Source organism: Mixophyes fleayi, chromosome 12 (genome assembly GCF_038048845.1).
Source record: "Mixophyes fleayi isolate aMixFle1 chromosome 12, aMixFle1.hap1, whole genome shotgun sequence".
Classification (NCBI taxonomy): domain Eukaryota; kingdom Metazoa; phylum Chordata; class Amphibia; order Anura; family Limnodynastidae; genus Mixophyes; species Mixophyes fleayi.
The window spans coordinates 40272866-40290558 of NC_134413.1; the positions used below are offsets into that span (position 1 = coordinate 40272866).

Below are 17693 nucleotides of genomic sequence, written 5' to 3' on the forward strand. Positions count from 1 at the left end.
TATGCCACCCATCATCTCACAGCCGCAGCCCTGGCTGCCTCTGTGCCATGTGGTCTGCCAGTACCTTGCTCTGGTGCCTACTCACTAAACCCTTGCTCTGTGAACCTTTTAGCTGGACAAACGGGCTACTTTTTCCCCCATGTACCACACCCCTCTATAACTTCACAAAGCAGCACTTCTATGACAGCTAGAGCAGCCTCTTCTTCCACCTCACCCCAGGCTCCCTCCACCCTGTCCTGTGATTCTCTCAGACCATCGTTGCCAAGTTTTACAACGGGACTAACGGGAGGACTGTCTGATTACTTTACACATCAAAATCAGGGTTCATCAACCAACTCTTTGATACATTAACATCCAGGGGAGCAGACTGTAAGTGAACATTTTACACAAATTTCAATTGTACATGAAAATTGAAAGGAAAAAGCAAGCGAACAAAACAAACATACAAAAAAAGACAAGCCCAGGTATTTTTTAATGAAGTCCCCCCTTATTTTGTGTACGTCTGTTCAGTCTTAGGGTTCTTTAATATTGAGATGAGGCGTGGTGTCAAAATGAGAGCAATGTGGGTGCACAATGACCTCTGGGAATCACATTTGATGCTAGAATGTATAATTGATTTCTAAATAGTGACAGCTTTGCATCTTATTGTTATCCAGTACCATTTTATTACTACTAGTGTCTAGATATCCATGTCTGCAGTATTATAAGTTTTCATGGATACTAGATCTAGCCATTAAAATAAAGACCTGCAAATAACTACTAAAATGATATACTCAAGACTTTACAATTGTTAATTTGTATTTATCTGTCATGAAAGTACAACTGCACAATCATTATATTTTGCCCACTCGCTTTTGTATCATTTCACCATAAATAAAAAAAAAATGGGTTTTTATTTTGTTTACTTTTAGACCAAAGATTGGGAAGTAGAACAATGCAGAAAGTACTGATTTATCAAACAATAATGACAAATAATACTACAACAATTCATATATCAGTCTGCAGCACTGTCCGTTTCTAAATATTAAAAAAGATGAGTTTAAGGGGGACAAATGAATACTGCCTTCAATTTGTGTTGTGTATAATACAGTGTATGTGCTCACTAACCGGTCGGTCACCATTTTTTTTAATGTAGTGAAACGTTTAAAACCGATTGTACTTCTAGGTAATCCTTGCAAAATATGTATAACCCGTGTTGAGTAAAAATGCATAAAATTGAGTGATTGTTATTGTTGTCTTAAAATTTCTTGATTGTGATAATGTGGTCATATGCCCGTGTTTGTCACTTATACAAATGTTTACTATGAAGACACAGAAATAAAAATAGGCCAAATTCATATAGATCATAGTTTCTGTCTTTCTTTAAACTACATATATGAAGCTTTTAAATTGATTATCATGGATTACTAGAACTTTTTCGACTAGGCCTGTAAGACCCTGTAGCCACTTCCTTTGGGTTGTATGTGTTTTTTCATGCAGACAAAGAATTGAAATGTATTTTTATTTATTAGTAATTTTTAGTATATTAGTAAAGGTATAAAACATTCAGCACAACTGTTTTTTTAAAAAAAATTATGCACCTGTGCTATATATATATATATATATATATATATATATATATATATATATATATATATATATATATCTCAGAAATTTGGTGATTTAACACTATCATGTCTAGCTTTCCCCGACAGAGTTTAACATTACTAAGTAACGCATGACAATCAGATTCATGTTTATTTTCTTTCTAAATTTATGATAGACTACACACTTAACAGTTTGCTTTATATATAATTGCTTTATATAGCAATTAAACGTTATTGCCTGTAGATTCAGCACACATAAAGTAGGTGGTGAAAGTAAAGGCAACATTTTTTTCCTGCACAATATTAGACCAAAATATAAACGTTATAATAGATCTTGGCTAAAGCGATTGCAGCTGATTGTTGACACTTTTAAAGTATTAAATGTTTATCAGTATTTTAATATATATGTTGTCTTGTCAGCGCTCCCAAACAACCTTCAAACTCTAGAAAAAAAATCATTACAAACCTGGGGGAAAAAAAAAACTTTTACAGCTAATTGGAGCCCGCAGGGAGTTCCTTCCTTACAAATGAGTCATTTGTCACTGTTGTAGGGTATGAAATTTGTTCTGCAGTGAGCAGCCTCCTCTTACAATAGGGCCTAATGAAAAATAAGCTGTGTGCAGGAGATATTATCTGAATGAAATTCTTATCCAGTGTGTGACACTGGCTTTATCCAATCAGCTAAATCCACAAATAAGATTTAATACCGCATAAAAAAGTTACATGCATGTTTTGGGGGTAAATATATATATATATATATATATATATATAGACAGATATATATGTATATATTTATATATATATATATATATATATATATATATATATATATATATATATATATATATATATATATATATATATGTGTGTGTGTGTGTAGTCACATACTTGTAATGCAGCTCATTTCCAGCAAAAAAAAGGGTTGACATCTAGGAAAATCTCCCAGGATTTGTATTAAAGGATAAACCAAGTATATGTTTCAGATTTAAGGATTAGCAGAATTTACGAATGTATGGCTTTCTTCTGCATTAACACCATCATTTGAAATTCATATATAAAATAATTGCGTCATTTCATTAGTTTTGGCTAGAAAATAGAGCATGCAATTTACTGCAACAATAAACAAAATATTTAAAACATAGTATGAAAATTGTAAAATTTAGGAAATGGATGATCTTTTATACAACGGTCATTTGAAGTCCTTTCAGATGTAAACATTTTTTTTTTCTAAGATGATTAATTATTTAAAAGCTGAGCCTTGCGAAGCGAAAATATAATATGATCAGCACTAGCGTTCAGAATGTGTATGAATTGCTACGTACAGGCCCGCTGGCAATAAATATTCTATGTGCGTCTGCTAGTGACTTGTGTAAGTATGCGTCTGGACGGGGATGTATTTTTTCTTTTTTCATCTTTATAGAAAGCCTTGTCAAAGACCAAATCATGTATGACGTGTGTGCGTGTGGGTACACACACACACACACACACACACACACAAACACACACACATATGTATATATATATATATATATATATATATATATATATATATATATATATATTTATTTATATATCCTTCACTTTATATTTATATAGCTAAATAACTCTAGAGAAGGGCGACATGTGACATTTTTTCAGGGAAAGTGAGTTCAATCTATGAGATATATGGAAATAATGGAGAGTTATTTAAAAATATGGAGAGTTATATAAAAATATATAGTTATAATATAATGCTGCATAGTGGCCACCGTTTAGCTTTATTGGAATTTATCAGATTATATAACAACATAGATAAATAATTTTGTAGCTTATATTGTTGGAGGATTGTATTGTTTTCTTCCTAAGGTTTGAGGTTGAATCACGGACCAAGACGTAATGTTGTGCTGTCCAATGAAATAGACGACAGTGAATTGCCCGGCGAGAAAACTTTGGGCCCAGCCTTGCAGTCGCCACATCTATGGGGATTCCTGATGTCTGTTCTGGAAGTGGGTTCAGAAAGGTGAAGGTGAAGGACAATAAGGTTTAGGACTGGTGGTTGGGGCTGACTTACTGGGATTGTCAGACTTGCCCCAAAGGGCGGAGCCCCTGAACATACCTCAAGCAAGAACCATCCCTCAATAGCACGGCATCCCTCAAACAGATGGAAATTTCAGCAGCTAAGCGGACAGACACTGCCATGCAGGTAAGGTGGTACCAAATTTGGCTGCTCTGGGTACCAGAGGTAGACCTATGATTATATATTACACCCTCATGTATTTGATGAGCTATTCTGAAGATCATTATCATGCAACAAATGTAACAAATACAACTTCCCAGTAATAAATGACATACTAATAAAACCCAGGCCCACTTTTAAGAGATTTAAGAAAAAAATGTAAAAAGCAAATTTTTAACTGTACTGTTTGCATCTTCTGTTCTAGCCTGCCGTCCAATTTTGCGATCCTCACTTTGAAGACATCGAATTTCTTGATTGAACCAGTAAGTCACAGTTATGTCTGAGCAAAATGCTGAACCTCTCCACTTATTGTGACCAATAGCTTATTAGAGGCAAATCGTGTACCCAGAATACTGCAATAGTGCGTTCTGTCATTCTATGTGATCTAGGACTCTTTCTCTGAATAAATGTCACCCTTATGCAGACGTTACATTATTGGGGCTCTGTTAAGCGTGTTCTACATAGGACAAGACATCGTCACTTCTGTACAATTTAACTTTACTTTTTAAAAGCTATTTAAATTGTGGCTTAGAAGTAGAACTTTTGTATATATGTGACCTTCTATAAGATAGAGGCGATGACCTAGACACCCTCTGACCAGCAGATTAAAGGAGATTGGCTTTGTATTCAGCTATCTCTCTAGGTTGGTATGTATATGTGTATATGTGTATATCATTTGGCATTGTCATTCTAACCGTAATGAGACACATTTTTGGAACCATTCCCACAAAACAATAGATAGATATATAGATAGATAGATATATAGATAGATAGATAGATAGATAGATTAGCAAAGCAATGCTATGTAGGAATGGTGTAGGGGGGGGTTAATTTTGGTTTATGTAGTGATTTATAGTCACGTAATTTGAGTGCACTTATTAGTTTAAAACAATAGTCTTTATTTTGGATTATTTTGCATGAAATACGTATATAGTATGTATTTATATGCGGTTGTATTGGCATTTTTTCCTAATATTACTTAGTGTGTTGAAAAAAAATGTCAATAATCACATTAGATTATACACAGACGAGAAGATTAGTTATAGTCCTTTCTATTTCGCATGGATACAGTCTGGTACAGTTTTTGCACCCGTTTAAATGTACCCAATTCTACTTTGTTTAGTTTTCTATTTATATTGGCTATTTCATTGCGAATTATACATTTTTATGAATGGGTTTATTTATGGATCAATGTATGAATTCAAATGCTTTTTTTGTTTTGTTTTGTCTCCTTGGGAGTTTCGTTGGAGCTTTGAACGGCGCTGCCAGAAGAGGGCGATCTATGCCAGGTAAACTTATGTACAGTTTCTATTCTCTTTGCCGGTTCATGCTAAGGTTGCAGATAAATTGACTATTGAGCAATTTTTAAATGTCCATTTTCAATGTTGACAAGATTCCAACGTACCTTTGTTTGTACCTTTTACTTTCCATAGTTTTATATTCTGAACCCGGTTATTGGGAGAAAGGAGGACTATTACTAATTTCAAACATTTTAATTTTCTCATTTTCTAGGCATATACAGCTGTTTGCCAACATATGCAAAATATATAAATATTAAAAATACATAAAGGATATATTTCAATTACCACATAACAGATCTTAGATTATAAATCTGTCAAAGTAAATCTAACAACTTTGGTTCCTTGACTTGAACTGCTCTGTTAAAATGTAGTACAAGTCGCACGTTTTATATATATATATATATATATATATATATATATATATAGTGACTGACACATGATTTTCGACTATTGGCGAAATGCCTGCTCATTAGATTTTTTTGGTTATTGATAAATTAATATACAACGATACTGTACGGTTCATCGCTGCACAGAATAATCAATACCTGGATTTAGCTTTAACATTTTAAATTCATTTCATTGTTGGGTTGTCCTATGGCCATCTATACAGTTTTGTCTTTAAGCTCTGTTGAAGAAAACTCTGTAACATATACACAAAATATTGTTTAGGGGCAAAAAGCATAACATTACTCCCTTGGGCAGTTCATGGGGAAACAATAGTACGAATTACTTAGTGGAAATACCAGTGTAGCTTTCAGAGTTAGAAGCGAAATCTTATATATCACATGCTATCATAAATCTGGAACTGTGACTTGATCATCCATTCATCAGTAAACTCTAGGTACAATTACACTTCTGAGCAAACTTTCTGGTAAATAAGAAGACACATTTTCCTGTATATACCATTACCCCAGCTAAGTTGACAGATGCAATAGAAATATAGAATTTTGTGCAATTGATTACCGTTCTAATATCTTTATCCTTAATGGCACATTACACACGAGAAAACACTACTGAGTATTTGAATGCACTGTTTAGAGAAACATTTTTACTGAATTCTATGTGACTGCACCACGATCATTAGTTGCAATTAAATCTAGAATGTTCTGATTACAATTCGAAGAGTTAAGTCGGTTGATAGTCATCAATAAAACGAGTGTTTGCAATATGTATCGATCTGTGTGTTTCTAGTGACAAGCTTTTGAGATCTGCTTCCATATTTGGCTGTCTGTTATACTTAAACTCATGACTGGTGGGGCTGGTCCGTTCTCAGAAAAACCTGACTGTGGATTATCACAATCCAGTGAGGACAGTTAATTACTTATACATGACTGTTTCTCGGGCAATTAAGGTTTATTTAGAAACCTCCCTCGGAATATTAGGCACTTCAAGATACAAATAGTATATATATACATGTGTATATATATTTATATATATATATATATGTGTGTGTATATATATATATATATATATATATATATATATATACACACATACACTATTCGTATTTTAGATATCTTCCATATTCCAGATGGCATTGACAGCGATTAGGCATATACAATTCATATAAACAAGGTTTCAGTACACTTACTACGTAAGCATATCTACAACCAAATTAAATTAGTCATTTTGTTTTGATGTTTTGCTCATGTGTGCATACAAACTAGGCTTAGTTAAACGCAGACACAGACGTACACAAATACTCAGTTCGTATATTTATGTAGATATAGGTATGCCTATATGTCTTGCATGCTTCGATACTATAATGAACAATAAATATAATAAAATAGCAGTCTTTTACCATTAAAATACATTTGTACTTCTGCCACAGGTGTATTTTAACCCTATACAGAAAATTATTCTTTATTATTTTTTATATATTTTGCTTAGTGTTTTATTTGGTAGACAATTATGTAGATGTATTGTGTATGTTACATTATTTACTTCAAATTTGTATTATTTATGCATCGAAATTCTATTTCATTTCAATAATTTATTTTGTAATTACGTTTAGGCTAATTTAGAGAATTTTTTTTTGTGTAAAAGTAAAAATATAAGTAAAATCATTAAAGCTTATATACCCTAATAGGTGAGTCAGCGATGTATTTTAGACAACTATAATATAGAATTAATTGTTTCAGGATGTAGTTGGGGTGCACGTTGTAGACATTACACTGTTTATTTGTAAAATAATTCCTGTTGCAGTTATATTCTCATGAGAAATTACTGTATTTTTCCAGAGCCCACGGGTGTTATTATAGCATAAATTCACCATGGGGACGAAATAAATTCAGAAGATGTTCTTTTATAAAGAATATTGCTATACTCTGCCCCTTTTTACATTAATTAGAGCCTGATGGCTTGAGATGTTCTTTTAACAAGTATGTATTCCTAAAAATATTCTGTGTGGATTTGCCTAACGATTTACATATATATTTATTACATGACAGGAGCTCTTGAAAAGATTTCCAGCAATATTTTGTTTATATGGCCGTGATTATTGCAATTTCACTTGTACGTGTTTGGTCGAGGTAAAAAAAAATCAACAAAAAAGATTAATTTGTTCCGTAGAAGTAGGAAATATATGATGTGCTAGTGGAGTGATTTTGCGTTTAATTAAACATACAGACGTTGACGTTGCCCCTCTAAAAATCATTACAACCATAGCAAAACCATTAACTATTTGTAGGGACGTTAATATGGCATTGCTGTGAAACTAATTTTACCATTTAGTGTTTAATTTGTCCCAGAACGACAATCTGCTGCATTGATTATTTATTTCATTTGGTTGTCATACAAGAGCATATAGGGCCTACAGAAATACAACCTTATTATTTGCTGCAATACAACCAGGGGCGAGAAAGGTAGTGGAAAATATCGGAAAAGTGAACTTTCTACTTTTAGCGCAAAACAGATCAACCATTCCCCTGTCTCAAATTATTGCAAAATTTGGCGATGCCTATGTTATGAGATGTTGCCATTGTTCGGCTGCCTCAACTTCCATATCCATCATTATCGGTATTACACTTGATATATTTTGGTGTATCATATGTAATGATCAATTATAAGCGTCTGAAACTGAGGGCCTCTTTAAGCAATGTGTTTGCTTATTGCGTCTTAGCGCACGCTGTGAATATGCCCCTAGTCATCCCATATATATACTGTGACAAAAAATGAGGATAAGTCAGATATAAGATTAATCATACATGTTGTTCTTGCTCTCCTCCACTTCTTGACCTATGGTAATATGAAATGAATGAACAGGGGCAAAGATTAACCTAGGATGTTGGATCCAAAATCCTCTGATGTATAGTTTTAAACTACCATATGTACCCATTGTTGCGTTTCATACACCACAATGTATACGTACAATGCAACCACTCTTCTGAATTTGAGAAATGAGTTCATATGTCCGGTACATTAGATATTATAAACTGCATCACCACGGATACAGATATATTTACCAGAATTATCTGAAGCCTTTTCACCCAGCCTGGGGTTATGTAGAAAAATAGACATCAAATATAAGTGACGTTTTTGTTCTTTTGCTAGAACTGTAAAACGCGGAGCGCAAAATATCTCAAAATAGTTCTTATATGAGTCAGGGCTTTTGTTGTAATATTTTCATAAGCGGCCTTTATCGTTTGTATGTATAAACTATAAAATAATATGAAACATTTAATTAAATAGATCAATTTACTTAGAGTATATTTGACTTATCCCTATTGGGCCTGTGTAAAGTCGCGGATCACCTCAAAAAAACATCAAGCTGAGAAAAGGCCTAATAGAGTTATGAACATTCGCATGTAAGCAAGTACGGATTTATAAATGTTTATTGTTTTATGTATGAGTAGCAAACACTAGAGGTGTGTCACATGTCAGAATTGCTATAAATTACTGACAGGTATCTTAAAATACCTCTGCTGTACTTGGCGAGGAAAAAACCCCAACACGATTTATACATCCATTGATGTTCAGCTATTTAATTAACCGATTTAACATCACCCAGTGCACTGAATCACCTTGTACAGTATCTTTATATTATCACATATCTAAAGTAGACTTGACAATTGTGTATTCACATTTCACAATACAGTATGAGCTGCATCTAGGTGTCGATAAAATGTGTTCCAGAACCGAATATATATATATATATATATATATATATATATATATATATATATATATATATATATATATATATATATATATATGTATGTATATCTATCTATCTATCTATCTATCTATCTATCTATCTATCTTTCTATCTCTCTGTCTATCTATCTATCTATCTAATGTCCACTTCAAAGGATAGGCATCACACTGCAACCACAAATTGTGACGCCTTTATGCTATATATATATATATATATATATATATATATATATATATATATATACACTAATCTCGCGCGGTGACCATTTTATCAGTCATTTGTCACGTTGTAATTTTATCCCCCAAATTTTCCCAAAAAACAAAAAGTTGTTTCATTAGCGTATCCGTTATGTTTATAAGAAAGCATATATGTTTTTAATTTATTCAACAGCAAATAATATTAAATATCTCCCAAAAACCTTGCTGAATTGACTTGCCAGGACAGACCTGACAAAATACATTGTTTGCAATGGTAAGCTTTGAGACTGGCTACGAAAAATGCTTTTGTTTTCATATTTTTTTTCAGTGGCATTTTAGTTTCCAAAAGTTTATTGCAAAGTATCACAACATCTTACTTTTTTTCTGCTTCACCGCCTACTGCTGTTACACACCAACATTTGTTTAATAAATAGGCGATTTACAGCAATGTATCAGCAAAATCACTATGGTGCAAATAAGTAGACCCTGTTGTGTCCTAAACGCAGGACATTAAGTCACATGGACATGGATAAATTTGGGAATTTGTTTATTGACTTCTGATCGTGCCCCCCCCCCCCCCCCCCCATATAAACCCTGCATTTCCGTGTTCCAGCCTTGATAAAAAACACACACCACTAAGCCCACTGACTCAGCATAGCTTATAGTAGTTTAAAAGTAAAATGGCCCTTTGAGATCTAGCATTGGAGAGTGAAATAGAACCATATTCACTAGTGTATTTCTCTTTGTGATACAGAAAGATGAATTGCTCTAATATGATGTTTAAACACGATAGTGTTTTATACAGTAATAACGAACACAATCAAATTAGATATATTCAAATGTGCTCCTAAAATATTTTCCAAACAATTAAATATGACCACTGCAATCCCCCTTTTAATTCCTTCAAGTACTTGCTCTGAATAAGCTGCACTTCTGGTCTGCTTTACATGTTATTCCAGTGTAATAACTAAGTGTAGTGAGACATATGACACATAGCCAAGCCTTGCTTAGATGGTATGTACAGTACCCAAACTTGTTCCTTGACGATGAAGATGATCAGGCCTAGATCTGCAGCATTTTGGGGGCAGAAATAATCTGCATTTTGAAGTTACCAAATCTTCCAAATTATACCTACTAAAGCTTGCCATGCTTTATATCATATTGCCTGTTCAGAAGGGAGTTTTACAATGACTTAATGCATTAAAAAAAATAGCGACACACAAGTGTAAGGGTACTAGATAATAGGGGTAAATCTGACCCTAATGCTCTAATGTGAAAGAGGCCACGTAGCATACCTGTAGCTTCGCTCACATTGAAATCGCTCGATAACGATGAGAAACAGAACCGCCTCCGAGGTTCAAATGAAACAGCAGTAGGTTAGGTCAAATTGCACACAGGAAGGTGTTGCTTAGACTCCCATAGGAGTGTGACTGATCATGAGGGTATGAGGCACTACGTTACCGTGCAGCACCTGAAGAAGGAGGCACATAGTGCCTCATACCTTCCTGGTTAAAAGCAAATCTATGGGAGTCTGTATCACGTACTTGTGTGCAGTCTGAGCGTTCTTTCTGCTGCTTTATTCAAGTAATTCACCCAAATATTAATGATAGTGCTTAACTGTGACTCGCTAATATGCCACACAACTACTTGTGACTCATAACAAATTCTTCTTATAAACACTTCAAAAATTAGCAATTAAGCAAACATTAGAACGAATCGAATAATCCACAAAAAATCTTAATGCATTTCCACAGAGAGACATATTCTCAGACAAAACATTTGATTTGACACTTTTTCTACTTGCATTGTATTTCTGCAACAAAAAGGAAGTGAAATATATTTTGCAGAATGACACACATATTGCCAAATAGCTCATTTCTGACTGCCTATAATGTATTTCTTTCTAAAATTTACATCTAGTAATTTCTTCAATCATTTTTTAAAATCTTTCCTGTAGTTTCCATACCATCCATATACTGTCACCCTACATTTTTTTTTGTTTCTCCTAATTTATCATAGTGGTATCTGCTTCTATCATTGATAATGAATGTGAGTCTATCAATTTGCATGAAAATGATAAAAAATCTATCTCTGCTAAGACATGAAATATAAAAGCTTAAAGGGTGTACATCAAAAAGCTGTTTGGAATTTCATATATTTTTAAATAACTATCAATTGGATGTTTTTAAACACACAATACAGTATTTATTAATCTGCAGTTTGTTTAAAATCGCATCCGATTTGTGGCGGTTTTAAAAGACGCAAATTGGTTGAGATTTACTGGAAACTGTGGAATAAACAGTTGGTTTACAAACTGAACAAATCACAGCTTGATACATTGTACTTGTTTGTATGGCCAGCATTGCGGTCGAACGTTTTGAAAAAACTTGGCTTTGATAAATTGCACGGTTTGAAATCCAGACAAAATCACATTTTATATTGCAGTTTGGAAAAAAACACACTTTGGATCATCCATCCCATTGGGCTTTTAGTGTTCCAAACTGTTTTCTAAATGGAACGCAACTAGATATAACCGCCAGAGAAATAGAGCATTGTAGAGATGTAGCATAGTCTGCTGTTGCAGCACCAACTCTTCTGATCATATGGACAGCAGTATTATATGAGGCTAGGAGACCACCAGAAAATAGTCTGGTCCTCACTATTACTCTATGCCACACTATTTCTCCAGCTGTTTTATCAACTTGTTTTCCATTGGGAGTGGGCTTGAATTAGGGGGATAAACACGCAGAAGGAAAAAAATAAAAACAAAACACAACAAAAACACCCACCTAGGTCTTTATGTAGAGTAATACGTATAATACATTATGAATTCCACTACTACAGTGCGCATGCAGACAAAAATATTTATGCTTGCATCTTTATGCATAGGCAATCTCATTTTAAATATACTTATAGAGACAGACAGGGTGAGACCAGGGGCGTGCAACCAAATGCCAAGTGCAATAAGGGTGTTTTTAAGTAAACTATGTGCAGCATGGTGACTTAGTGGTTAGCACTTCTGCCTCACAGCACTGGGGTCATAAGTTCCATTCCCGACCATGGTCTTATCTGTGTGGAGTTTGCATGACCTCTCCGTGTTTGCGTGTGTTTTCTCCCACACTTCAAAATCATAGTAGTAGGTTAATTGGCTGCTGACAAAAATTAACGCTTGTGTGAGTTAGGGAATTTAGACTGTAAGCTCCAATGGGGCAGGGACTGATGTGAGTGACAAATATTCTATGTACAGCGCTGTGGAATTGGTGGTGCTACATAAAATAAATGATGATGATGATAATGATGTAGACCTGTATGCAGATGCAGATAAGCCTGTTAGTAAACATTGAGGGTACTCTGACCCTGGGGAAAGATATAACCTGATAATGATGACGATCAGCTTAGATGCCTCAGACTCATTCTATGTATAATGTGTCTTTTTCTTGGACACAATGGAAATTGCATTCAACTCTACGTACATCTGCCTCAAAAGTAGTAGGGGATTTATTAAAGACATATGATTTCCAATAAATTGGTGCATCTGTGTATGTTAGGGGAAAATATAAAAAAAAGTTGCTAAGCTGATTGGCCAGAGAGCATCTGTATTTAGTTAACCTTACTCATATAATACAACCTACACTTTTTATGTATTTTGATTACAGATATTTTTAATTATGTTTTAAAATGCACAGAAAGAAAACTTACTAGAATGTTGGTTAGAAAATGAACTATCTGCAAGTATGAAACATAAGATAACCTTAAAACTCATAGGGTATTATGTTGTTCTATGCAAATATTGAGCTTTTTTTCTTAGAACTCTGATGTGAATCTACAATAAAGTGATGATTAATTTGCCCTTTATTGCAGAATTCGTAATCTTTTGTTTTCTAACCTAATTGATGCAAACACAGAACTACCAAACTAGTATAAAATGTCCATTTTAGAGTAAATAGACCCAGTAGGTTAAACTCCCTAAGTTTGTTAAACCTTTGTAAGCATCACATCGGTAACTTGTTTCCTCATTGTACGGTCATGTATGAACAGATAGTGCATTGCAATTTTTTAACATGTTGTGAGGTCAACTGCAAATGGTTTTGCATCATTAAGCAGAGGTTGACCCAGTAAAATGCCAAATTATTTCTTTGAATGATGACCAATCTTTGTATGCATGATGACCTAGGAATAATAGTACATTGCCACAGTAAATATCTCAAAAACAATATTCCTGGGGGAGAAAAAGGAAGAAGTACTTTGACTTAACTTTTTATTTCTTGTATATGCTGAACAGCAGTATAAGTAGTGGTGGAATGTGCACATAAAATCATTTAGGCAACTAAGAAAATGTATACACATTTGGGGACACATTGCGGCTGCGCATACTTTACCATTAGTACGGAAAAAAATGAGTGAGATTTCTGCAAAAAAAATCTTGCGCCCGTTCTGGAGACACCTCGCACAGATTGCTTCTCAAATTAATCTGCACCATGGAGGGTATTGTCTAAAAGTGCACAAACTGGGTGCATCAATACTAAAGAAGTAAACATGCATATGATCCTAGTCACCTTTTAATTAAAAAAAGTTCACTTTTAGCTAATATTATATTTTTTAAAAAGTATGTTTTTATGTGTGATTCAAAACTGAGCCCAAAAAAATAAAAATAATAATAATAATAATAATAATAATAATAATAATAATATATATATTATATATATACATATATATATATATATATATATATATATATATATATACATACATATATATATATATATATATATATATATATATATATATATATATTTCAAATTTAGAGTCTCTCCCGTCTCCTGTAGTTTTACAGAAATGTAATTCCATCCCACTTAGTGTATGCACAGCACCATTTAATAAGTCTGAACAGGTTTGCACCGTCATGGTTGAAGTTCTACTATAGCCAGGCAATCTACTCAATGCACAACAGGCCAAGCAAATCAAGCATGAGAAACCTAACAAAAATATAGCAATACAACAATCAAGAGGAATCTGTGTGCAGCTGGAATAAACAGTACTAGAAAAGTGACAGGGAGTGAGGAGCAGTTGCCTTGTAACCTGTAGAGAGTGGGTTGGAGGCAGGATATGATCAGAGCAAGGCCCAGAATCTCTTCTTGCCCTGGATACTCTGGTTACCAAGAGCTCAGCTCACAGGGGCTAAGCCTGATCTTTGTGAATGAAGCAGAAAACACTCGACAGCTCGTGAATAATCATTTTAATGAGTGTGTAAAGCGTGCGACGGGGTGTTCGGATCTGTCGGGTTAAACAAACAACTTGTACCCAGAGCAAATCCCATTGTTTAAGTGCAAAGTAGTGTCAGTTCAATTTCCCGGCTCTTCCTAAAACCTACAGATCAAACGCAGGGGTGTCCAGTGTTCTCCCATTAAGAAAAAATAACAATATTTTACAAACGTGAGTTTGATCTGCTTTCAGGTTCAGGATTCTTCCCCCCTTAATCCTCTCCTTAACCCTCATTGCTCCCTTTTGCCCCCTCTTAACCTCTTTATGCCTCTCTTGCTCTTTCTTACCCCTCAGTCTGTCTACAATTTATTCCCTCCTCTTTCGCCACTTTCCCTGGTTGTCATATGCAGTGTTTTTGAGTGAACTCTGTCTTTGAAAGTTTTAAATTTGGTGAATCAAACATCCCCAGGAGAAAGTAGGTGCTAAGAAAAATGTGTAATATTACTTTTACTGTGCAGATATTTGCATGCATTGGGGGGCATTTTTGTACCTTCAAAAACACAAAAGTGCAGTGCATACATTGTAGCTTACTTCAATTTTTTTTGTCATGTCCATTTAGAACATATTTTATAGGCTGGTGGTAAAAGAAATTGCATGTCCTAAAAAATATAAAAATAATAATTTATTTCACATTTAGATCAACTCTCTTAATTATTTTTAACTTTTCCATTTTCCAAATAAATTTTGGTTCTTGGAGCATTTCAAGTGTCATAACTGAACATTTGAATTTTTATTTACATTTGTTATGTGTGCATATTAATGCGCTTCCACGTTGATATTTGCTTATATGGCACAAAAGGTGTCCCAATGAAAATAGTGACTGAGGTCCAACCACTGCCAGCTCCAAGGTGGTTAAAAAACTAGTTTTGCACAACTAAAATGGCTTCACAAGTCCCTGCTTTAAAAGTAGCTCATCCACAGATTTACACCCTCCACCCCTTGAAGATCATTAGCCTGTCTCAGTATCTATTGTGCTGCAAATAGCCTGCATTCTCTAAAGAAAGCCCTGATCCACCGATGTATGACCAGCTTCCTCCCACAATCACTGTGCTCTTGCACTACATAAAAATGGTCATATATGCTTAGAAATAACCTCATGATGTCACAAAAGAAGCAATTGCTTTTATGCTTTTCGTTCAACTTGCTTCCCATTTGTTAATCTGTTATTCAGTTTTTTCAACTGAATTTCACTTTTGCCATTGCAGAAATGTATATATAATATCATCATCACCATTTATTTATATAGCGCCACTGATTCCGCAGCGCTGTACAGAGAAGTCACTCACATCAGTCCCTGCCCCATTGGAGCTTACAGTCCAAATTCCCAAACAGAGAGAGACTAGGGTCAATTTTTGATAGCAGCCAATTAACCTACTAGTATGTTTCTGGAGTGTGGGAGGAAACCAGAGCACCCGGAGGAAACCCACGCAAACACAGGGAGAACATACAAACTCCACACAGATAAGCCCATGGTCGGGAATTGAACTAATGACCCCAGCGCTGTGAGGCAGAAGTGCTAACCACTTCGCCACCGTGCTGCCCATAATATATATTTTGGATCAGTGGTGACATGAAGGGAAACTGATCTATATCCCCACTGCACCTCAATGCAAGATCACTTGTTATAGGCACCTAGTACAATGCTAGCTGGCAGAATTATGTTTCTATTAAGTGAAGTGTACATGCCTGGAAATCTGTAGGGAACTAGTGCCCTCATTGTTTTCTGTTATTAAACCCAGCCAAAGAGTGACACTAAAATATAAACATACATATTGTTGCTCTTGAGACAGCAAAAAGTTGAGCTGGAGTAAATTGGTGACTGAAATTCATGGGAACTGTGCCCCTCTCACATCAAAGTTCATCAGGTTTTTATGTTCATGCTCAAGGAGATGTAACATGTGGCAGCTGTCTCTTTATTATTATTATTATTATTATTAATATTATAAATTTTTATTTATAGGGCGCCACTAGGTATCCGTAGTGCCGCACAGGGACAGACAGAATCACAGTACAGGGAGAGACAGCGCGGTACATTTAACAAGAAGCACAGTAACTCTGAAGCTCAAAGTACAGCTAGATGAAAGGTGAGGGCCCCCATTGGGGTAGCAAGAGGGGAAGAAGGGCATAAGGACCTCACGGAAGAGACAATGAGCTGGAGAGCATAGTTAAGGTGGTGGAGAACAGGAGGAGAGTACAATCTAAGGGGTTTGTAGGTTTGTTTTAAGGTGAGCGAAATGTTGGGGAGTCATTTAAAAATGTTAATTTTCTTGCTGCAAAATTAAAATGTCCTTCTTTTTGGAATGTCTAATAATCAATCAATGTTTGTCTTATTTATATAAAATGTTTATGGTAGTTAGTGTATGGGATAAGAAGGGTGACATTGGAAATGCAGTAGAATAGAACTATATCGGTGGGTATAAAACCTATAATTATAGGTAAAAAGGCAGGATTGATGTGTTAAGGGCTAATTACACTTTTTTAAAAAAATGGATTTAAATTATGTACCTACCCCACTTAGCTGAACGGCAAGGTCTCACCCCTGGACCACCCTGCCCTACCCTGTTTGGGACCCCTGATAAAATTGGGCCTACACACAGGAGGATCTATTTTGCAGAGTAGGCCAATCTCCACCGTCAGACCAACCATAAACTCTTTTTCTTGTGTATCAACTTTCCTCACACACCCTACCCTGCACATAAGTCTGTAGACACACAGCAACAATTAAATGTCCCTGACCCAATCATCTTGCCACTTACATCATTCCTCTCTGCTATTGCTACCATTTCTTTCCCTGATGCATCTTCAGCAATACACATTCCAACACTGACAACAAACACACCCACCACCTGCAGAAGTGGCCCCTCACCACCAAGCGCCAATGGAAAAATCTTGTACCAGCGCTGACTTCCTCCACTACAAATTTATTCTGTCTTCTTACTACATTTCTCCAGTTGTCTCATTGCCATCTTCAACTCA

At 34.9% G+C, this 17693-nt stretch overlaps 1 protein-coding gene across 1 annotated transcript in view; it reads left to right on the forward strand.

Moving 5' to 3' along the window:
- The window catches only part of FOXG1 (forkhead box G1), a 2339-nt gene extending 1080 nt beyond the window's left edge, over positions 1-1259 (forward strand). Inside the window, exon 1 of the mRNA XM_075193534.1 lies at positions 1-1259. This exon is cut by the window's left edge and continues 1080 nt beyond it. Coding sequence (XP_075049635.1) covers positions 1-351 — 351 coding nt within the window. The 3' untranslated portion in view covers positions 352-1259.
- Positions 1260-17693: the final 16434 nt, after the last annotated feature.